The sequence below is a fragment of the Telmatherina bonti genome (genome assembly GCF_933228915.1).
Source record: "Telmatherina bonti genome assembly, chromosome: 13".
NCBI lineage: Eukaryota > Metazoa > Chordata > Actinopteri > Atheriniformes > Telmatherinidae > Telmatherina > Telmatherina bonti.
The window spans coordinates 14,234,618-14,258,426 of record NC_136611.1 but is presented as its reverse complement, the minus strand read 5'-3'; the positions used below and the strand labels follow the sequence as shown (position 1 = coordinate 14,258,426).

The 23,809-nt window shown below is 38.9% G+C and overlaps 2 protein-coding genes across 2 annotated transcripts in view; one reads left to right on the top strand and one right to left on the bottom strand.

Annotated features, from left to right (window-relative positions):
• Nucleotides 1-4,514, top strand: part of hsd17b4 (hydroxysteroid (17-beta) dehydrogenase 4) — a 39,879-nt gene extending 35,365 nt beyond the window's left edge. The window contains exons 23-25 of the mRNA XM_079252137.1: nucleotides 1,602-1,740; nucleotides 2,842-2,969; nucleotides 3,862-4,514. Coding sequence (XP_079108263.1) covers nucleotides 1,602-1,740; nucleotides 2,842-2,969; nucleotides 3,862-3,951 — 357 coding nt within the window. The 3' untranslated portion in view covers nucleotides 3,952-4,514. The remainder of the gene's footprint in view (nucleotides 1-1,601; nucleotides 1,741-2,841; nucleotides 2,970-3,861) is intronic.
• Nucleotides 4,515-8,687: 4,173 nt separating this feature from the next.
• Nucleotides 8,688-23,809, bottom strand: part of dmxl1 (Dmx like 1) — a gene marked incomplete at its 5' end in the record, with an annotated part of 50,083 nt that continues 34,961 nt past the window's right edge. The window contains 17 exons of the mRNA XM_079251606.1: nucleotides 8,688-9,417; nucleotides 10,402-10,619; nucleotides 11,979-12,031; nucleotides 12,160-12,251; nucleotides 12,365-12,442; nucleotides 13,017-13,144; nucleotides 13,653-13,713; nucleotides 15,601-15,748; nucleotides 16,416-16,534; nucleotides 18,057-18,143; nucleotides 19,771-19,833; nucleotides 20,209-20,326; nucleotides 21,299-21,500; nucleotides 21,640-21,725; nucleotides 21,940-22,088; nucleotides 22,262-22,464; nucleotides 22,608-22,865. Coding sequence (XP_079107732.1) covers nucleotides 9,193-9,417; nucleotides 10,402-10,619; nucleotides 11,979-12,031; nucleotides 12,160-12,251; nucleotides 12,365-12,442; nucleotides 13,017-13,144; nucleotides 13,653-13,713; nucleotides 15,601-15,748; nucleotides 16,416-16,534; nucleotides 18,057-18,143; nucleotides 19,771-19,833; nucleotides 20,209-20,326; nucleotides 21,299-21,500; nucleotides 21,640-21,725; nucleotides 21,940-22,088; nucleotides 22,262-22,464; nucleotides 22,608-22,865 — 2,288 coding nt within the window. The 3' untranslated portion in view covers nucleotides 8,688-9,192. The remainder of the gene's footprint in view (nucleotides 9,418-10,401; nucleotides 10,620-11,978; nucleotides 12,032-12,159; nucleotides 12,252-12,364; nucleotides 12,443-13,016; nucleotides 13,145-13,652; nucleotides 13,714-15,600; nucleotides 15,749-16,415; nucleotides 16,535-18,056; nucleotides 18,144-19,770; nucleotides 19,834-20,208; nucleotides 20,327-21,298; nucleotides 21,501-21,639; nucleotides 21,726-21,939; nucleotides 22,089-22,261; nucleotides 22,465-22,607; nucleotides 22,866-23,809) is intronic.

The window sequence follows — 23,809 nt, the reverse complement described above, 5'->3', positions numbered from 1 at the left end:
TGTATATGTATATATATATATATGTGTATATATGTATATGTGTATATGTATATGTGTATATATGTATATATGTATATGTATATATGTATATGTGTATATATGTATATATGTATATGTATATATGTATATATATATGTGTATATATGTATATATGTATATGTATATATGTATATATGTATATGTATATATGTATATATGTATATGTGTATATGTATATATATATGTGTATATGTATATATATATGTGTATATGTATATATATATGTGTATATGTATATGTATATATGTGTATATGTATATGTATATATGTGTATATGTATATGTATATATGTGTATATATATGTATATGTATATATATGTATATGTATATATATGTATGTGTATATATATGTATGTGTATATATATGTATATGTATATATGTATATATATGTATATGTATATATATGTATATATATGTATATATATATTTATGTATATATATGTATATATATATATATACACATGTATATATATGTATATATATATTTACACATGTATATATATCTATATATACACACATACACATGTATATATATCTATATATACACATATGTATATATATGTATATAGATAGATAAAATAAATCCATAAAAGTAGTGCCCTCTTGCCCCCATACTGTCAGTCAGAGATGCAGGCTTTTTAACTGAGTGCCGCTAACCAGATGGTCCCTCTTGAATGCAAAGATGCTCCTTTCTGGAAGTGTTCCTGGAGCCATGCAGTAATTTCTCTGACACACATGTATGTTTTAATCCAGTGGCTGCTTAAGAGCTGAATGTCATTGGCTACATCCCCAGCGTACAGAGATGTCTTCAGATCTCATTGCGTTAATGATATTGTGATCTGTAAGGTTGAATATTTTAAGACTTCACAGCTTAATGTTGAAGACATTACTTAGAAGTACCTCCAGAGTCAGCAGCTTTTCCCAGATTGCAGAGTTTCTTTAATTTTGGAGACTCTGCCTCTCTAAGGTGCTCTTTATACACCCAGTTAAATAGTTACATACACAAACTACCTCTGGACACTAAAAATAACACTGTGAAACATAAAATTTAAACCCTTTGCCACTGTCTAAATTTATTACACGACTCAAGTCTCATATCATACTGCAACCTCCTAACAAGCTTCTGTCAGGTTAGCCATGACAACTTGTTGAAAGCTTCTGGTTGCACATGCTTTATTTGCCTGAGTGACCTGACAGGGTGTCGTAGAAATCATGTTCTGCCACAGATTTAAGAGCTGTTAGCTAAAGCCGGTGATCCAAGTCAGCAGCTTTTGTGGAAGTGAAATGAAGACGCATTTATAGGACATAGCAGTCAAAAAATGTCTTGTTAAAAAAGAAAAGGAAATTCCATGTTTGAACAAACTGATATATGTTTTCTGCAATTGTTTAATTTTAAAACTGCAAGCTGCTGTAAGCCATTCAGTGATGGATCGTTTTCCCGTGCATCCCTTCACCCTCACACGTTCGCGCTAAATTGGCACCCTTGATGTAGACTAAATAAATGTGTACTTGTACCCAATCATCTGCTGAAACAAGCTTTCTGTCATTTCTGCCTCTGCAGGGGGGAGATCTTCAGAGCGAGCTGGTGTTTGCAGAAATTGGGCGTCGTATTAAAGATTTGGGCTCAGAGTTGGTCAAGAAAGTGAATGCTGTGTTCGGCTGGGAGATCACAAAGAATGGCAAGAAGGCTGCAGAGTGGAGTGAGTGCACTTAATGCTCAGCAGACACAGAAGAGTATTATAGGGATAACAATTGTAGGCATAAATGTGCTGGTGAGACCCCTATGACAGGTTCATGTGACAAAAGAAGACAAACTGCTGCAATAAGAAGGCAGAAAAGGGGAAGATTAAGCTATCCAGAGAGCGTGGAAGCAGGAAATTGGGTTTAATTTATAAGAAAATGTTAGTTAAACACAAACCACGCACTTACAGAGGGCCATGACTGATGCTGAGGTGGATGCGTGTTCATGATACAGTTTTCTTAAACCTTAATACAGCAGAAAACTGCTTCCTTCCATGTAGCCGTATAACTGTGAGTTGATGTTCTCAGCAGAGTGCACTGCCTCCCTCCCTCCTATGCATCTTATTTCCTGCTCCTAAGCTTTTTGTTGTCCTGATGTGGTTCAGTCATGCATACACAATCATGGACAAGTAGGAAAACACATGTGCATCTGTTTCAGGGAAACCAGTTCATAGTTTTTCCTGTACTAAATAAAGCTTTTATTTAAAAAAAAGAGGACCCCTCCCCCCCCTCCTCTGTTTGGCAATAAAACCAGTCGTGTGCCATACTTAAGCAGCAACAACTCAGACTAAAACACATCCAGTAATTTCCCAGGAAAAAAAAAACACACTTTCAGGGTTGTATGTTAAATTTACACCCAATTAAAAGCTTTTATGTGGTTCAGAATGGTTGGTGGTGCCTGATCAGGCTGCTGGAAGCTGACACATTCAAGCATCTTTTTGTGGGAGGGGTTTAAGTCCAGCTGTTTTATTTTTCTTTTTACTTAGATAATTGGAAGCTATTATCAGTCAGAGTTCTTTCACAGGAACTTGTAGTGATCGTACAGAGGGTCTCATTTCATTTGGAGGTTGTCTGCGCTTGTGTTTTCACGTTTTTTCTGCCGGTTCACAACGAGCTCTACGTTGAAGCTTGTTTTACTGAGTTGGCTTTTTAAAACCACGGTGAGACTTTGGTCAGCGGGTGAATAAAGTTGAAGAACTGTGAAAGTCTGCTTGGAGAGAAACGAAGTTTGATGTGTTTTATGATTAATCCCTTCGTCTTTCGCCGTCGTCTTCCCGCAGCCATTGATCTGAAGAACGGCAGTGGCTCCTTGCACAAAGGACCATGCAGCGGGAAGGCGGACGTGACCTTCACTGTGTCAGATGAGGATTTCATGGAGGTGGTGATGGGGAAACTCATGCCCCAGAAGGTAACACAGAAGTAGTCATTTCTACACTTTGCATGCTCTTTAAAGCACTTTGACTTGTGAAAGGGGGACAGTTTATTTTTTAAATTTTTTTAAAAAAAAAGTATCTTAATATTTAAATCACTTCCTGTACATTTTAGTTACAGTAAAATTGTAGGTGCCCTTCAATCTGAAATGACATCTTCTTTAATCTTGTCATGTCCAATTTTCAAAGAGGGGGGGGAAGAAAAAAAAAAGCAGCAGCAGGGATCTCTGCGTTAGATCAGAAAGCACTCAGTGTGGGTAATCAATCCTCACTACTTGTTATGTCTGTTGCATCCCATCTGTCAGCGAGAGTGGCCGTCACTGTACAGAATTTATATGCTTCCTGGAGCGCTTCTTATTGATCGGAGGCCGGTGTTTGTGTATGTGCGTTTCACATAGAGAGTCAGCAGACTGGGCGCCGAAGCCCCCTCAGGCTGGGTCTTTTCCAGCCTCTGCGATGATGAAAGAAGCAGCTGGGGGAAGATTAGTTGGCGGAGTTGAAAGGGATGCCGCCAACTGTCATTCGGGGTCATCATAACCCCGTGTCATGTGATTGATTTTTAAGCTGAGGAAAACGGCGCACATCATTGGATCATCATCTCTGTAAAGGGACTTCTCTGCTGCACGGTCGACACCGGACCCCATAAATATTCTACCGCCACGCTGTTGCTAAACATAAGTGGTCACATATTTAGCTTTTGCACTAAGAACACTTTTTTCCCCTGAGTTGTGTGTCATGATAACCGCAGATGTCCTGACCGGGTGTCGCTCCGTCCGTAAGAGTTAACATCAACAAAACAATTTGTGTATAATTGGAGGCCAAATGGACAAAAACAAAACAAAAACAACTCAAGGTTTTGTTGTTTTGCAGGCGTTCTTCGCTGGAAAGCTGAAGGTTAAAGGAAACATCATGCTGAGTCAGAAGCTGGAGGTCATCCTGAAGGATTACGCCAAGCTGTGAGCTCCCCCAGCAGCCAATCAGATGTCCAGGAACTAACCTGCTTCATTTCCTGTTTGAACTTTGTATGCAGTGCCTTTCTGAGGAATTTATAAAATCAGAGATCAGTGGTATAAATTCTGTCTCATTCATTTTTCTAAGAGTCTAAAAGAAAAATCAAATGAATTCATTTGTTAAATATGATTAAGATTTTTCGGGCCACATTTGTAGCTGTTGACATCTGGAGAAACACCAACACAGCGCAGCTTGTGTGTCCTCAACAAACATTTCCTTCATCTGAGGATAAACGTCCATAGAATTAACCACAGAATTTCAATAGATTTCCAGGACAAATGCGTGTCTGCTACAGTTAAACCAGATTATGTGACAACTTCAAATCTAAACCAGCTTTCTTTTATTTCTCTGCCCGACTGATTAAAAGTCAGAGTTTTATGTATCTGATCAATTCAGAGATTGTCCAAGTTGTAAAAATACTAATTTTTACCAAATACTGTGATGTGAAGGTATAATTAATGTAATGGTTCTAATACAAAAAAAAGTGGAATAAAAGTCATCTATTCTCTATTTTAAACCATTCAAACCTGATGCGTGTGCGTGTGTGTGTGTGTGTGTTTCGCTTTCAGAGCTGCAGAGATGTTTGTGTTCCCTCATGTCACTGAAAAGCCATTACTAAACATCTCCTATGATGTTCTGGTTTATTTTTATTTGTCTCAACGGGAAGTGGGAAACTCTAAAATCCCATTAAACACATGTTCATTTACTTTTACTAACTGGCCAAAAGCCAGTTAAACCCTTCAGACCTAAAGCAGCTAAAAGAGGACAGATATTTGCATGAGAAGATCGCCAGCTTGTTGGCAAAGGACATGATTAGTGTTGGGATTGGTCCATTAAACACTGGTTGCATACAGGGGAATATGGAGTGTAAATGAAGCAGAATGCGTTAATTGAAATGTGATCTTAACATTTCTCATCAGTTTAGCATTTTATCCATCACAGTGACAAACATGAAGCCTTATCTTGGATATCCACGCATTCAAGTTTTTATAGTTGGGTCTTGTTTGTTCACCAGTAGGGGAACATTGGTGTGGTTCTCGTTCCTGTTTCTACCTTCATACAAGCAGGAAAAAAAACGGACTAAGTAGCGTTCAAAGAAGTGCAGGAAAGTGCCGACAGAAGACGAATGGTTTGTGACTAATTGAGGATTTTAAAGACATATTTGTTAGTAGATACACGTCAGTAAGACTCAAGAATAAACATCTCCAGACTGAAAGGGATTCTTTACCGCAAACATCTGGATTTGAATGTTTCGCGCAGTGTTGCAGAAATACATGTATTAAGTCTTTTACTCCAGAAACGGTCCTAATAAGTCATGATGAAATGGAAAATACACCTATGCAGTCAGAACAGTCTCTGCAACAGAGGTTTTTAAAGTTACCTTTCAACTTTAAAAGGACGCCATATTCAGGAGGTGGCTCATTGGTGGGTGCAGGTGGAGCAGATGATCTCTGGAATTAAAATACCTAAAATACCTATTCAAATGGAGCAAAATAAGAATTCAGATTATTTCAGATTAAGTGAATTATTCTGTCTATAAAACTCCTCCTGGAACGCAGAACGCAGCACCAAGACAAGCAAGAAAAGGTTTAAAAGGAAAAAAAAAGCTAAAATCCTGATTTTTAGATCTAAATGAAGTTTAAAAAAAAAAAAAAAAAAAAAAAATCTTTCATGGCTTCTTTAGTTTTTCAGAAAATGCAAGAATGACTGGATAATTATGACAGCATTTCTTAGACTACAAAGCAAGGCCTCCATAATGTAGTTTGTCCAATCATCAGTCTGAACATAAACAAGTAAACATATTTATCATCAATTAAATATTTAACGGAGATGATGACAAACCTTTAAAGCTGGAATTATTTGACCTTTTATTTGACTAAAGCTGCCAGAGAAATTAAAGGAAGTAAAACAGACAATTTCTCCTAATTATGATTTTAATAGATGTATGAACAGTTCAGACTCAAGTGCAAATGCTGCAAATATTTACTCAAGTGTAGGTACTTCGGAAAATTATATCTCTCCTTTAGTACAAGTAATATGCAAGTCATTGTTTGGCTGTGGGTGGAAATGATATTTTTTTAATTCTCAGTCCAAGTCACGTGCAGAAATGATAAGTCGTTTTATATCCAGAACTGTAGGTGAGGTTTAAAATGATGTATATTCAGTGACTTTGTGGTGTATGTAGATGTCCATACTTTTTCTAAAAGAAAATCCGTATTTGTTCATCTGATGAGAATTACGAAAAGAAAAAATCTACTCGTTTTACACAATACTTTTATTACATCCGTACATTTTCTGTAAAGAATTAAACAATTTACATTAGAAAATTATAACTATCTGATTAAATTCACATTTGCAAGGTTGAAGGGAAAAAAGCTTTACATTTTTTTTTCTATTTTTTTTCCTTAAATAAAGCAAACAATTTTTTTTTTTTTAAATCTTTGATCTTCTGTTGCAACATCTACAACCTGACACACCGAAGCTGAAAGCAGTTTTTGATGAAAGTCTTAAACAGTAAATGATTAAAAAAAGAAACCAAAAATCATTTTATTTTAGAGTTTGTAGAAGTACATAACATTTGGCCTTGATAAAAAACTGATTTAACGCTCCAGTTGCTGCAGAATTATACAAGATCTTTCAGGTCAAGGAAGGTGTGTGTGTGGGAGATCCGAACTCCTAAATATGAACATATATCATAAATATCAGAATAATAATCTGTCTGTACAGAGCAATAGTCTTTATAAAGTGGCTGTTATCGTTACCCACCCCCCCCTTCACCTATGACTAGTCGTCGGGATCTTTCCATGCATTGTAAGAAGCTCAGGTTATGGATTTATGTTTATGCACAACTGCCTTAAACCTGCTTCATCCAACTCCTCTGCCCTGAAGTTAAAGCTACACAACAAGCTTCTACTTCTAGTAAACCTAGTGGATTACGCTGCACCAGCCTTTCCTTATCAGAGAGGAAGAAGCATCATATTGTACATCAGACTATGAGATTGTGCTGAAGGCAAAGTGCTGCTTTGGATGAAGCTGCATAATAATTAAAATGATGACTAAATCTTTAGCAGCAAATTACATAAAGCAAATCTGCTAATTAAATTAACAAACAAGGCAAACGATAAAGCTTCCAAGGCAGCTGTCAATCATGATGCAGAAAGCCAAAGTTTGGAGTGTATGGAGGGGACAGGCATTGTTACGAGAATAAAAAATCAATTTCCATTCAAATGTATTTAATGTCCCACCTAGATCCCGCCCCACCTCCCCTCATCTATTGTCAACAGCTAAGCTTCCTGCTACATGGTCTTTATTTTAATATTCCAAAAAAAAAAAAAAAAAAAAAAAGATAAACAAGGCCAGAAAAAGGTATTTGCGGTGTCTCACAACATCGACGGCCTTGTTTAAAGCTACTTTGTGCAACAGAATATCAACACTAATCGATATTAGCCAGCAGTACCAGTACTGCACCAGGCTGGCACAAGTAGTATTGAAGATTAAGGACACTTAATAATAACGATAATAATACAACTGGTTAAATCTATGCTGGGATACATGAACATTGCGCTTTATATTATTATCTTATGACCAAACACTGATGTTTGGTACTTTCGTCTTGCTTATTGTAGTCATATTACACTACTGTTTAGCTTCATTTAACTTATGTGCAAATACAGAAAGAGCAGGTGCTTTAGTGCACACTTTAAACTTGCTAATTTCTACTATCTCATTTAAGGACTAGGTTGCCTTTAGATATATTTTCATCCTGGCAGATAAAGCTCAGGAGATGGATAGAAGTCTCTCACAGCTGCCAGGGAAACTTGACAGCAGTAGTTTGAACTTAGCTATGAAAAGAAATGAGGAAGCAGCTGGCCTGACTCAGTCTGCTGTCCAAGTCCACCTGCCGTCGTCTCTACGTCTCCAGAGATGACGCGCATGTTAGATGCAAGATCGTCCATGACTGCTGAGCTATTACCTGTTAATGCAGCCTGATAGGCGCAGAACTAACACCTGGTTTCTGTCGAACAGAGGCAGGCAGGCGGATTTCCAGTCTCTCTGCTAATTAGCTGCTAGCCTCATAGTCAGACAAACACACGAGCGGTTCAATACAACTTCTCCTCCACTGCAAAGCAGATGCACACTTTTCCTGAAAGGCGTAACTGCAGCTTTTGATATAAGAGATGTGTTTATTTCCACCTTTATAAAAACTGATTTCCTGCGTTCGTTTTGTGTCTAGCTGGAAGGGAGTTCCAGCAAAGCTGCTAAAAATCAAAGAGCGAACCAATGACAGCAACATGAAGTTGACATCTGCTCATTTCTAATGAGTTTTGATGGAGACAAAGACCTGGTCCTCGGTTGTTCAACCCAGCAGGTGTCCCGTATGTTACTATGGAGCTGGGAATCCGTGCCGCCGGATGACATGTGCTTTGCTTGATGTCCACCAGCCTCACTGAAAAGTTCTGAGGGGGCTCAACAGTGTTTTGCAGTGTTGTGGGGATTTCACCTTTTGTCCTTGTATGATAAACAGCAAACAAACTGCAGCGGTGACTCCGGATGATGCTGCATGACAACAACGCTGCAGCTTTGGACTTTAGTTTAATCTCACTCCTACAGCTTTAATTTGTGCAAAAAAAAAAAAAAAAAAAAAAAAAAAAAAGGCTCTCCATGTGCAGTCCAGTGGACACTGAGATGGCAGTTTGAAGCAGATCATTTCCAGCTGGGTTCTTGTTTCTGTTCAGTTTATTCTGATTGCTCCCAGTCATTACCCTGTGCTCGCTGTGGCTACAGTTTAAAATACTTGAAGCTTGGTTGCCTTTAAAGCCAAATTTGTGTTCATATTTTATATTTTAAAAAAAAACCAAAAACAAAAAAAAACCAAACCCCAGATTATTTCATGTACAGTCACGTTTGGCGCCCCTTGATCAGACGACAAACTCCCGCTTCGTCAAAGTCAGCGAATCCCACGAGGATTTAGCTTGTTTCGTCATTAAAGATGCTCTTCAAAGCTCGCATCATTGCTCTGTCATGTCATCATTCGCCCCAAAATGAAGCCGTTGCAGCAATTCTTCCAATCAAGCGTGACAGCGCTTTCCACAAAAGCGCTGGGAACGTTTGCTCCGTCACTACAAAAAAAAAAAAAAGGAGGCATTTCACATTTCTCAGTTGAGGAGCTTTGATGCTGCGTTTTCCCATCTATATGAAGAATTTCACATCGTTCTTGAGGTTGTTGTTCACAACACTGAAGCGGTTGGGAAGGACCCTCATCTTCATGGTACCATCCGCCCCGCAGGAGAAGATGTGGTTGGCTGGTCCCACCTCCACCTGCATCACGCCCGTCCCGAGGTTCCTGAACAGCGACTGGCGAGCGTGTTCGTTAGGGAAGGTGTAGAGGACGCTCTGTGTGGCCAGGCTCCACACCTGCAAAGATCAGAAAGCGCTTTATGAAGTGAGGATTTCATCTAAAGAAATGCAGAACGTTCAACCTTCATTCAACTCTTCAGCTGACAGAAAACTACAATGAATATCTGCTCTGAAGAAGCAGTATTTCATCGACTACAGTGTATATATTAGCTAATCTTCCGGTTCTTGGACGCTCATCAAAAACTTTGTGACCTTTTAAATGTACAGCATCATCATGTTCGGGAGTCCAGATGAAAACATCAAACACAGCTTCATCATTTAAATTTCAAGCAGATGGGCGCAGCACCGTTTCCTTGACACATTTAATGACACAATGGCTTCGTCCATGGACTGACAGCTGTGTGATCTGCACCACTGTATTCTGCTGAAAAAGATTAAAGACCCGCCATCCCCGGAAAGACATCAGTCGTAGACGTCTCCTGTCTGTTCACTCAAACCATTTCTTTTTTCTTTTAAACTTCCCCTCACAAATTAGTTCCCATCAGTCAATGCTGTCCTGAGCAGGTGGCTAATCATCAGGGAACATTGATTTCTATTGACTTTGATGGGGCTCACTGCCCCTATGTATAAACACAACAGTCATCTGATTGCTGGTGTGGATGGGAGCCAGACATGTTGGCACCTGGGTGCCAGAACACCCTGCAGGACTCTTCTGTCAGGGACGAATTTACTTTGTGCAGAAAGAATGACTGAAAATGTTTTCTTAATCCAGACTTCAATTTTTGTTTAGAAGAACTATCCCCACGGTTGCACTTGTAGAAAATGAAAGACTTTCTAAAAGAAATTCAAGGATCTTTTATTTCTTAATGATCAAGATGTTCACTAGAAACAGTCTGAAAGCATCAGTAAACAAGAAAGAAAAAAGAATTAAATAAATAATTGTCTCGGCTTCTACTCTGGATTACCCCTCTCAGAGGGTCAAACATCTGTTTCACTGAATGTATTTCATCACTTTGATGAAAGGAACAAATTTGGAAATACCTTAATGTTGCCCTCAGCTGAACCACTGATGAAACAGTCCTCAGTTGGATCGACAGCCAGAGCTTTGACCGGCGAGTCGTGGGCCTGGAAGCTCTGCCGCTGGTGTCTGTGTGAAAGCTCCAAGACACTGATCCAGCCTTTCCTTCCGCCTGTGATAAGCAGCTGCTGCCTGGAAGCCATGGCGAGCACGGTGGCACCAGACTCATGGCAGAAGAACGCTACAGACAGAGGAGGCAGTGCTTAATGGAGGATGAGGGAATAACAGCAAAAGGAAAATGGTGGCTTGCTTTTGTCCTATGTAAGAATGAAGTAAATGTCCTTAATTGATAAGGCTGAGAACCAAACTTACAACAGAGGCAGAAAGAAAAAACACTAAATCGTTATTTAAACTCTAAAAAAAAACAACCAAAAGTCACAAATTCTTCAGCTTTTATTTTAGGATGCAACCGCTGTGGTTTCATCTCAATGTCAGGTTTATTTCTCATCATTTTTCATTTAAAAAAAAAAAAAAAAAAAAAAAAAAAAAAAGGATGAAAGTCTGAACAACACAAAGACTTCTTTAGCACATCCCGAGATTCTCAGTGGGCTTCAGGTCTGGACTGGTGGCCGATCCATGTGTAAAAACGATGTCTCACATTCCCTGAGCTACTCTTTCCCAGCCCAATGAATCCTGGCTTTGTCATCTTGGAATATGCTCGTGCCATCAGGGAAGAAATAATCCATTCATGGTATAACCAGGTCAGTCAGCATGTTTTCAGGCGGTCAGCAGATCTCATCTTAAGGGCACATCATGCCGCTGAACCTAGACCTGATAAACTGCAGCAACCCCGGATCAAAGCAACGCTCAGCATACTTGTACAGCAGCCACGAGGCCTGATGGCTGCATCACTTCATCTGCCTCTCTTGACAATGATGCGCCAATCACTCTGGAACAGGGTCACCCTGGACTCATCAGACCACATGTCTTTTCTTGGCTTCATGCTCCTGCGCTGACTGAAGCCTTTTTTTCTGATCAGTTTAACTGAGAAGTAGTTTTATGAAGACTACACGGCTGTTTACGCCCAATGCTTTGCCTTTCACCACTAAAATATACCCATAAACATGGAGTTCAAGGTTTTATTTCATTATTTCCCCAATGATTAAGCGATTCCCCAACAATTTCATTCGTGTTTTTTTTCTGTTTCTCCGCCACATTTCTTCCGACTATCTTTCCAGTTTTAATAATGCATTAGACCGTTGTTAACCCAATTTTAGCAGTTTCACCAAACTCCTTAGATGTTTACTCTTCTAAAACCATGTCAATAATTAAATCAACAATCTGAGCCCGTATAAGCATCTTTTCCATGAAAACAACATGTGCCTTCCCTAATGTTGGTTAAGAAATGAGCCAGCTGAAACATGACTGCAGGTATTGTCCAATGGGAGCCTTTATTTAAATTTGGTGGTGACTTTTTTGAACAGGTTGTCAATTTTAAGGTCTTTCCAAAATAAATGCTTCAATTCAACAAAAATATATCCATAAAAAGCTGCAAGTCAACAGACCCGGCTATAAGAATGTCTACTGTGCTGCATCTTACCATGCACGAGGCTGTTCGCAGGAGTTACAAGAGTGTCCCAGAGACACACATTCCTGAAGAGAAAACACAATGATTTGCGTTATTTTACACTTCTGCATCATCTTAGTTTATTACATTATATGACATTGGAATAGAAAGACTGAGCATCATGAAAACAAGTTGGGAAGAAGATCTCCTGTACCTGTTATCTGTTGAAAGGCCTGCAGTGGCAATAAGGGAGGAAGAACCTACAAAGACAAAGTCGTGGGCTGTCTTGTTGTGGCACTGCAAAGTCTAGAAGAGAAAAACGCAAAAGGAGAAAGTGAAAACAAGGAGGTTGACAAAAGAAGAAGAAGAAGAAAAAAAAAAAGAGGAATTTAGGAGAATAAACAGATTTAAATGCTTACCAGATACGGCTTGGGTGTATTCCCACTTGTGTTGGTTTGCCAGAGACTCAAACTCCCATCGGCATCTACAATACCGAACTACAAAAACATACAAAAAGGAGACCTAAGCTTCGCTGGAATTAAGAATGACCCTTTATTTTACAGCAGACACACAAAAACTGATGGTTGGGAGCTCAACTGAGCATTAGGGATCATTATTCCCTTCAGGTGTACATGAGTATGCAAAAATTATCTTCCACAACTAGCTGGTGGCTCGCAAAGTCCAAGCATCACTTATGTAACTAAAATGATGTTTTTATTCTCTGCATTTTAAAAAAAAAAAAATTAATAAGCACATGTCATTGTTTGGGCCAGAGAAGCAGATAAAACGGTGCTGGCAAAGGAGAGGCGCCATCTGAGAAAATTATTAGCTCGCAGCGAGTGCCTGACATCAAAACGTTGGCTTCACTCAGCTGAGTACCAGTGTGTGTTGAAGTCAAACTCCCCACCGTGGTGCGTGCTTGCATGGCAAATTTGTGACAGTGTGTGAAAACATCACTGTAGTCATGTCGCGAACCTAAGAATAGCCTGACATCTGTAGAGGTGGTAAACAGTTCAACCTTGTTTTTTCCACAGCAAACAAATGTAAAAGGTGTGTGTGGGACTCAGTAACCTTGTTTCCTTGGTGGTTGAATCGTATCCTGGTGACTCTGGAGTTTCCTGGACTTCTGAAGCAAGTGATCTGCTGGGAGTGGCCCCATTCAAACATCCTCACACTACCATCCTGAGCTCCTGTCAGGTCTAAAACCAAACAGGAAAAAACTCGCTGTGACACCAGAATTACTCCTTTTTCCAGTAAACTTCAGTGAGCTTTCTGAGCTCAACACGAGGTTTTGGCATTTGTTAAAAAAAAAAGAAAAAAGAAAAAAATCTGCTGCATTATTGATTAAGGAAACTACTCATTTATACATGCTTCAAGGGATGCTTTGTGAACATGCTGGGAATTATAAAACCTAAATGCTTCACAACTCAGTCCCAACATTGTAGTTTCAGAGAAAAACACATACTAGTAGCATAAGGGGTCACAAAGCCTTTTAAGAATCAGCAGGGCAGGGACCAAAAGGGAAAACAAGCATTTAAACAACAACAGCAACAACAAAAAGTTAGTTCCAGATGCAGAGAATTTGCACAAGGGAAACTTCCTGAGTGATGCAATCATCCCTGAAAGCTGTTTTTAATGCAAAAATATGAAGCCTGGATGGCATTTTTAAAAAGGCTGATGCTCTTGTATTCTACAGACAGAACTTACAGTACGGCAGCGTGGGATGGGAGGTCATTCTTCTCACATTGGTGATATTTCTCTTAATCATCTGGGGAAAGAAAAGTGAAAAGCAGAAAAACTTTTAAAGAGAAAATCAACTTTTTAGTGATAAGAAATGAATTTTTAGATACTGGAAAGGTGCAGAGAATAATGGTGATGGAGGCAGAGACAAAGGATAAGGAAGAGGCGGAACTCTTCACTAAGAGTCACATTGTAGTGTTACCGTCAGAGAAATCATGTTAAACACATCAGCAGGAGGTGTGGGAGTTCACTGAGCTGAGAATACAGCTGGCAGAAAATAGGCAGGCGACCCCCTTAGAGGACATTCATTCAGCTGTTTCATGTTGCAGAAAATTTGGAGTTATTTGATATGAAATAACTTTAAATGAATTACCTTGAATATTTTTTTTAAAGTTTTTGAAATGGATTGTAAACTATTTTCTGTTTATTTGCAGAAAAATGAAATTGTCAAAGAAAAAACTTTTAAATATTAAATAATAAAAATATTAAAATATTTTTACTGTGTTTTTGAATTTCCACCAAATTTTAAACAACTGTCTATATTTTTGTTATGACTATGTTGATGAAGTTAAATGGGAAAAAAAATCAGTAGTTTTATTTTGTGTCATATTTTTCATGAAATGTTTTGCCTTTCCAAATGGTAAAAATGGAAATCCTCCATGAGTGGTTATTAGTTCATATATTTGTAAAAAGTACAAAACTTTTTTTGCTTGTTATTTTTCTTGATTTCAATTAGGAAAAACAACACAGTAGCCAGACCATCATTCTGCTGCTATAATGCCCAAGAGGACAAGTAAAAAGATCAATAAAAACAAAAAAAAAAAAAGACAAAAATTTTATAATGGATTATTTGTATTCATAAAAAAATTGATTCTCAAACTGTTAAGCAAAAAAATTCCAATTTTCGATTTTTTTATTCAATTTTCCCACCCCTAATATCTATTTACTAAGTTTTTTTTATTAGTTATAATGTGAAAATGTTTTCTCCCATAGCAAATTGTTTGACTACTGACTGAAATGATTGGAAAGCAGAATGGCTCTTACTGTCCAGTCCTAAATAACTGGTTACATATCAATGAACACTGCAAACACTAGAAGCAACTGGAGCTTAAAGCTGCAGTGGAGTAAAAATTGGTTCAGCAGATTTCACAAAACCAGGAGAAACTGCAGATTTTGGCCTTATGTCTCACAAGTAGGCAGCAACACCATCGTTCCTTTTGCAAGTCAATGAGGGGACCTAATGTTAGCAGCCATGATGCTTTTGGCAAACTGAGTGCAGACAAAGATTAATTATTAATGCAAGTCATTTGAACTGCTTTGAGGATTTTGCTTTGAGTACAAAGAAGGGCAGATTCAGAGCAACAGACAACATTAATTAATTCTAGAAGAGCAGCAGAGAGTGTTATACACCATAAAGCTACTGCTTCTAGACTGTAATGAGTATAGGAGTTGCAGCACCACGCTGGTACAAACTGTATGCTCTTCTCACTACACCTAACCTGAACATATTTATATCAAATCCAGGAGATAAAAAAAACAACTAATGATATGATTATTTAATCATCCCTTATATTTCTTAACTAATTCTGTCAAAATGCTCCTATTTCGTGTCACAAGGCAAATTTTTACAGTTTCCATGAAATATTGTCCTCACAACGATAATGATGATGTTATATGCAATGATGACTGTATGAAAAACTATAAAATGTTGACTTCAGCTGGCAGTTAGAGGGGTGACACACACAAGTGGCTCAAACACCTTTATGTAATATAATGAGGAAATATACTAAGATGAAGATGCGACAAGGTTGTAACATCTGTAATCCTCTCATTAGTAGTTTGGTTTGCATTCACCAGACAAATTTGTCTGGCTTAAAAGAAAAACAACAAAAAAAGATGCAGGTTTGGAGCTTACCACAGCAGCACCCCTGCCCGTCTGCAGCCCTCCAAGCCACGGCACATTGATTGGTGTGCCGGGGCTGCTATGGGTGTACGGTGTGGTGCCATGGAGGGCGGCAAAATCGTCCCGCGTGTGGACCACCAGGAAGTCATCTCCACCAATACTAGAGACAGAAAATAAAGCCACTGATCAGGATACTGGTGATTTGGCTGTCATGTTCACAGTTTTGTTCTGTTGTAACCATTGTTTGGTTAGGATATCACTGGTTGGGTTTTAGAGCAGTTTCAGGTGAGTGACTGGACAGGGGGTGGGGTAGGTGGAACTAGTTGCTGGTGTGCAGAGAGAGGAAAAAGCTGGTAGCTAATGTTTTCTTTGGATGGTTGTTTTTTGGCGTTGGCTTTTACACAGTGGCCTGTGTAAGTTCTGGAAATAAATACTCCTGAGCACGGGCTAAGTTTGCTTGATTTTGTGTGGAGAACGCCACAATAACATATAAATAATCAGATGATTGAGTTGAGTCCCAAATTCCCTCTGCATATTGAAGCATTACTTCTTTTCATATCATTAACCATAAGCGAGACAACAACTTCTTTGGTTCGCACTGAAGCTGTGTGACAGTGTCAATATGATTTTGATGTGAGAAATAAAAATAATGACAGCTTATGTTACACTAACACAGATGGTAGAGACTCATTTACGCCACCTGATGACCAATCACATCGTCCCATAGACAATCACTGTAGCAGCATTTCTCTACAGGAATTGGGAGCAGCAACAGGTAAAGTGTAAATATGCAAAGCCACAAACAAACACACAGGTTGCTCGGTTACCTTTTGGCTTCAGTCTCATCCTCGTCGATCCATGTCAAGATCTGTGTGGCCAAGATGGATGACACATCCAGCTCTTGAATGTCATGTGTGGAGGCCATGACTAAACAATTACGATTTGCCTGGGAGAGAAACAAAATCAAGAAGAGAGGAAGAGGGAGGGGGGGGAGGTGGACAGAGGGGACCGCAGAGAGGAAAATAGGTTGAGTCTCAGAGCGCCTTCACATCAAACACAATTAATCTGCACTGTGCTCAAGTACCGCTGACCCCTCTTGAACTCCCCTTCTGTCAAGTGCTCACATTAGTGTTACATATCCAAGTATGTTAACGTCATTATCAAGATGTCACTTGTATACACTGTAAAAAATGTCTACCACAGCTAACTTTACAACAGGAGAGGGGTGGGTGCTACTTCACGCTCCTGCTGCTTTTGTTGAGGATGTACAGATTAGTCTTCCACCTGTGTGTTCAGACAAAAACTTTTTCCTGGCTACGGTTTGCCTCTGGAAGCAAAGCTATGCAAACTTTTGCTTTTAATGATGGCACAAAGATTACTTCCCTTTTATCAGTGCCGAGAAAAAGCCAGCAGCAGCAGATAAAGAACTGTGTTCAACGACAGCTATCAAGAGTCTGAACCTCTTCCCATCATCAAACAAAGAAAAGACAGGCTCAGCAACAACAAAAAAGCCACGATATGATGTGCCATCAGCCAAAACACTTCTACCTTTGTCTTCAACTTGAAACTGCATTGGTCAAAGTGAAAACGTACCAAATTCATAATAAGCATAATTTTAATCAACATGGATTTTTATTTTAAGCTTTAAGCCTCCTACTTTTCCCACATTAATCCTTTTAATCAGTTAGATGTATGACTTATTTTGAAACAAGGAAACTTGTGTTTGTTTCTCCATCTTTCCAGTTACTGAGATAGAAATTACTACGCTACCTTAGTACTTAAACCAGGGGTGCCCAAAGTGGGGCCCGCGGGCCAAAATCGGCCCACCAGCACTTTGCTTTTGGCCTGCTAGTTGTCGTTCATATTTAAACCCTACAGAGATTGATGAAAAGACTCATCAAGCTCTGTGACATGAACCTCAATAAGTCTAGACTCAAAGGTACCCAATGACGTCCTCACCTTGTCAGTGAGCCAGGTGCAACCCAACATGGAGAGACTGGTAATGGTAAGATCAACTTCATGTGTCCCACTAAGTATCAGCAACTTGCGTTGTTCAACATGCACTGTTATTTGTAGTTGACATGTTGCACTTGGTTGCAGTTTAGTGCCTGTAATTATTATTTCTTGCCCCTCTAACTATTACTTTATTGTCCTATTGCCATATTGTTTTTTTTATGTAACATTTTATTTCCCCTGATAGGAAAACAATACACCGTATTAGCTATTGAACATTAATTATAAAACTTTATAAATTTACTTGTGTTTCATCCTTAAAGCTGCAGTGTTTGGATCATTTTCAGTTTGACCCTTGGAGGCAAAAAGTTTGGGCACCCCTGACTTAAACATTTAAGGCATTCTCTAAAGAGTTACATAAAAAGATCTCTCTGTTTCCATTTAGGGAATTAACTTAAATCCTCTATTGTTTCCATATAGTATTGTTCAGTGGCTACTATGTAGAAACATTGTACCTTGTTGATGGCAAAAGCAGTGATTATGTCAGATTCTTTGTGGATGATACGTGCTTTTCCTCCAGGGCAGCCCAGATCTGACTCAGTCTGTGGCCAGGGAAACACACATACACACAAACACTATGTCACCACCATCAAAATGTAGTCATTACAACAGAAACATGGGCAAACATATCCTTCAGATAAATAATAACCATAATATCTGTTTCATTCCCTCTAAGCTGACAGAGACTGCGTAGTAAATGAATCATTAAATCACTCATTGTGGGAGACTTTTGTGAGTCAAGTTAATCCAATAAATTGTTTTCTTCCCTGTATTATGTATGCATCTCATATTTCTGTGGACGACGAAAACTGCATAAAATCAGATTGTTAACCAGTGGAGCCAATAAAAATATATGATACTGCCAATTGACAGCATAAGCATAACCCCGCAGCAAAAAGCAAACATCCACACCAAACCATGGCGGTCCTGTGGGAGGTTTACAGTACATCGCTACAGGCTATGCTGCAGCTTGGCATATTGTACTAAGATTTTTAGAATATGATGCCAAAGCTACTCAATACAAGATTGAATTAAAGTCTTCATTGCTTTTAGTCATGGGGAAAAGACATGTCTTTTTCTGTCAGATGCAATAAAGTAAAATAAAACTTGACTTGCAGGAATCTAAATATGGTGTTGTGCCATTTTCACAGAGCGCATAATCCCTGTAGGATGCAGATTGACTGCGACAGTGTAGAGCCCATTAATGTGAAGCTGTTCAGCTTCATAGCCTGTCCTCTGAGAGGCTGGGTTAATTAACACTGAGCTGAATGGAGCACCTATAATGTGGCAGCTTTCAAAGTGAGAGCTAAAGGATTAAAAAATGTCCATAAAACATCCGCGCACAGTTCAATGTAAGATTTATGCCTCATCTTCATATGAATATTTAGACAGTTAAATGTAAGATTAATATCAAATTGACAGGAATTTCAGAGTTCACGATCCTAAAAATACAGTTCTGTTAAGATCATAATTTTAACATTTAATAGTAGATTTGACAGGACGCATTAGCTACTCAACTGTAAATGGCAAGTACAAGGAGCATGAAGGGCATATTCCCATATCCAACAAATGGTACAGTTTCTACCATGCATGCTATAGTGTCACATAAGGTGGTTTCTTCTGCACAATAAATAAACAGTACAGTACTGCGTATTTATTGCTCTAACTATGCTAAAGGTACATGCTTTTTAACACACAAACATGCTACAAATGTTCTCAGATGAAGTTTGATTGAATTTAAATTATGTTGGCGAACTGTAACGCTTATCTTGGGTGCCTTCATTAGCGTGAGGTTCTGCTCGAAAAGAGACAGAAAAATCTTGGTAAATCAAATGAGCTACTCAAGTGAGGACATTCCCCCCCCCCCAGTTGTGACTAATTTTATCCTGAGGGTTTGTTCTGATCAAAATCTGCTCTTCACATGGGATGATGCGGTCATTTGCTTGTCAACAAGCAAAACATATATTTAAACTACATACATTTAATTATAAGGACTATTTTCTCTCAGTATTTGTTATTACATTGCCTGCCTCTCGTCAGTGACTTTTTAATTCATAACTTTCAAGTATAATTTGAAATAGGCAAGTATTGCAAAAGATACTGAGGTTGGACACTCGGCCCATCACACTCTGACACCGAAAGCAATAATTGTTCTGAAAGTATCAGTACCTGATTGATTCCTGTCTTCTCCATTCCTGAATATTTCATATTGTCAGTCTGGTCCTCAACCGACTTTAGTGATTGGGGAAGCAGCGCAGGGTAGGCCCAAACACACACACATAAAATACACAACAGCAACCATTGATTAACCATGCAAACACACACAGAGGCTGAATTACTGTGATGTTAATTCAACAAGAATGCAATTATTTCAATAAAAATGAAAGCATCAACATGCAACTAGAGAAAGTAATAATACATGGGGTTAACATGCAGAAAAACACAAATCCAACAACAGATTGTAAAAGCAATAATGCTGCAGGTTGCTTGGGGATACATACAGAAGCACGCTGGAGTCTATCATAGCAACAGTAAAATCTTTTATTCAGTGGTGGTTAATGAAGTGGGCCTCATGCAGCATGGTGGCAGGCTGCAAACATAACATACCTGATTAGTACCGGGTTTCTTGGTGAAGATGTTTCTAATGAAGGTCTCCTGTACTTCCTCCTGCTTGACTAGATATTGCCACAAACGTTTCACTGGAAACGTTGAATGATGGTGACTTCTGAAAATAGATGTATAAATATTACATTAATTTACCATGTAAATGTATCCACAGTGACTCACAAGAGATTAACACATAGATTTAAGATTCACTGTCATGTTCGAGGACAATTGAACATGTCAAGTAAGGAAGTGGGAGGATTAATCAGCATGAATTCACAGGAAGAACCACCACCTGAACTCCCGAGAGGCAGCAACAATCTCTTATATATCAACAGTGACATTCATTAAACTAGTTTTGCTGCTCAGTAAACATTTTGCATGTTAATGTTAACTTTTAATAAGACAGTAATATTTAGTATGCACATGTTGCACAAGTAGATTGGCGGGTATCTCTGCAGGGTGGATTATTGGATTTTCAACTATGATACCAAGTAGGACTTGCACGGTCCAGTAGAATGAAAAGAAAAACACAAATTGTCATTATTTACCAAGCGCTAACAGTTTTGCAAAGACACTAAACACAGCATCCAGAGCTGTGCTTAGTTTAAATGCAACATAGTTTACGTGGATAGTACCAGCATTACTTGCTACAGGGGAACATGCCATCAATGTGGTTATCTTCCTAATCTTTCAGTGGCATTGTCTCTTTGTGAGGTAAGCTGTGAAGTCTCTCTGCTTCAGTGATTTTGGTGACTTGCAGAGTTTTTATTAAGGTTAGGAATATGTTTACTTTTTAAACAGTAGAAATACGATGTTTAAATCTGCTGGACACAGTTATCATGTTCCTGACGTTCTACTTAGTCATTTGGTAAACAGTGAATAATTTGCCCTTAATATGCATTTTGGGGAATTTGCTTTCTTTTTGCTTTCCCAGAATGAAAATGGTCTAATGCTAGTTTCCTGAAGGGTTATTAGCAATTTTTGCTAATTCTACACAAAGTAAGCCAACTGAAATGTCGATGTAAAAACACAATTTTTAAGTGAGGAAAAAGGGGAAAAAGGAAAAGAAATTTAAATATGACGACAGTACTTGAATGGAGTGTTGGATGGTTCAAACAGGGCTTTGTGTCTGAGCAGGGCCGGGCCAGGAGTAGCGCTTTCATCCTGGAGGTGAGTGGAGATGTACTTGGAAGGAGGGCCCCCGAAGATCTCCAGCCTTTTCTGCAGCACCTGCTCCCAGCGCTGCAGTGTCTTCAGCACAGCGTGACACAGAGGCGAAGCCACAGGCAAATCTGAGTTAGAAAGAAGCAGGACACCCACAAAACAAGAAGTCAATAAGATTAACAGTGACAGGATGGGGAAAAATAGGGCCGCAAACAATCTCCATGTATTTCAACCTTAAAGGGTGTGTGGTGTGCTTTTAGTATTTACCCAATAGATCATATCCTGCCATGGGATAAAAGGACTTTAGGTTGACCAACACCAGCTGAACCATGGCCAGGCGCATCAAACACCAGCTTGAAGGAAAAAAGTCATTACAAATCAGATTAGTTTCAAAGGTGCCCTCAAAGAATAAAAAAAAAAAGAAAGAAAATGGAGGACATCAGGTTGCATTCAAACTCAAATTGGAGCAGATTTTCAAAACAGTAATAATTAGTAAAAGTCACAGGAAGGGCAAACGCAACTGTAAACACTTCATGATGACGCATCCATTAAACCCTGTGTCATTACCTGTATGAATTGTGGTTCGAATGCTCTCTCTGTGGAGAGTTTGGGTCAAACACATCTTCACATTCATCATCTTCCTCATCCTCATCGTGGCTGCTCTGGCTCTCCTCAGAGTCATATTCGACTCTGTTTTCTGATGGTGGCAGCTCAGGCTGAGAGGCAAAAGAACAACAATGAAGATGACAGGGTCACACACTTCTCTTTCAATATGATCAAAAAGTCTATTAAACAAACGAGTCTCAATAAAGAGCCAATCTACTGGAGCCAAACTCATTATTTAAATAAAACATGTTCAAGAACTGAGCTTTTAATATCAATATATTACCTTTGCAATAAAGTAATCCCAAATGCTGAGTTCTGGAGGGACAAATTGCTCTTTAAAGACAGAGGTAGCTTCTTGTTCCACAACAGCACCGTGCTTGGGACTGGATGGCCCTTCCCGTTCTATCCCAGACTCTTCTCTTGATCCGCTGCGTGATGAAAGAAGTCTGAATCGTCTGGACTTCTTGTCTGATCCGCTTGGTGTGTCTGAGGAGACGAGTTAGGGTAAAAATGTATTTTACCAATCCAACACCAAATACACGACACATCTATGATTTACGGTTGATTTAACTGAACTACTGGGTCGTCCTCAGTGTGGCACAGAAAGCTAGACGTTGCAAAACAATCACCTGGTGGGGTTGTTCTTGCAGGACTGCTGGGTTTGTCTATAACGGCGATACGGGCACCTCCTCCAAACACTGTCGACCAAAGTTTGCTGTTCAGCGGGTGGGCCACAATGCGAAACAGTTCATTGCTGGAGTGGGTCGCCATGCCATGAACAAACAGACTGAGGAAGACAGCGGTGAGGATCTCGCATAGCAGCACAGCTAAGCCTGGTTGGCTTTCTTCACCTCCTGAACTCAACAGACGAATAAGACTGGCGATACCTGAAGAGCAGAAAGAACAGATGTAAATGTTTTGTTGCCATTTTTAGAAGCAGAGCAACAACACTGAGCATTAAAATATGATGTGTGGCAATGTTTGGAGGCAGGATCACCATCTTCAGTCGCAACTTTCCTGAACCCTTGTTCATCTAATTCTGCTTAGATGAGCATACGGCTGCATGGGTTCAAATGACTTCATCTCAAATTAAAACTCCAAACACTTACATTTTATCTAATTCTGCCATGTATATTTTGAGTGAAAGTGACTTGTTTCACTGAAACTTTCATAGTTTTTCAAGAAAGATATGTTTGTTTAGTCGGCATCTAAAGCAAAGTTCTTAAATCACTTCATGATGTTTAGCTTCAAGGGAAATTATCGCCATCATAAATGATTTTTTGCAACACAAAAACAAGGAAAAGGAAATTTCTGGAATTAAAAAAAAAAAAAAAAAAAAAAAAGAAAAATAGAATAAGTGGAAAAAAATTTGGTTCATCTTTATTTGCTTAAACTACGGTGAATGTTTTTATTTAGTTCTGCTCCGAATATGACCAAAAAACCTCATTTCAAGACTGCAATTACAGTCTTTGATCAGACAACTTTCCACCACCACCACCCCCTCCCTTCAGCATGTTGGCTGGCTCACAGCCTCGCTGCTTTCTGTTTACAAAATAAGCAACACGTATTATGTGTGGTGTCTTGTGAGTGTTGCCCTAATTGTGTCACAGCCGATCATGCATTTGCTTGGTTTAGAAAGTTTAGAAAGTTTAGAAAGCACTATTGATTTACTTTGTGATGCAATTTGTATTATTTCTCTAAAAGTAAATGGTATACAAAAAAAAAAAAAAAAAATGATAACAACGGCAATAATAGTAATAATATAACAACAATAATACTTCTACTAAATAATAATATGAAATCAGGCAGAGTAAAGTTACTCTTCATGAGC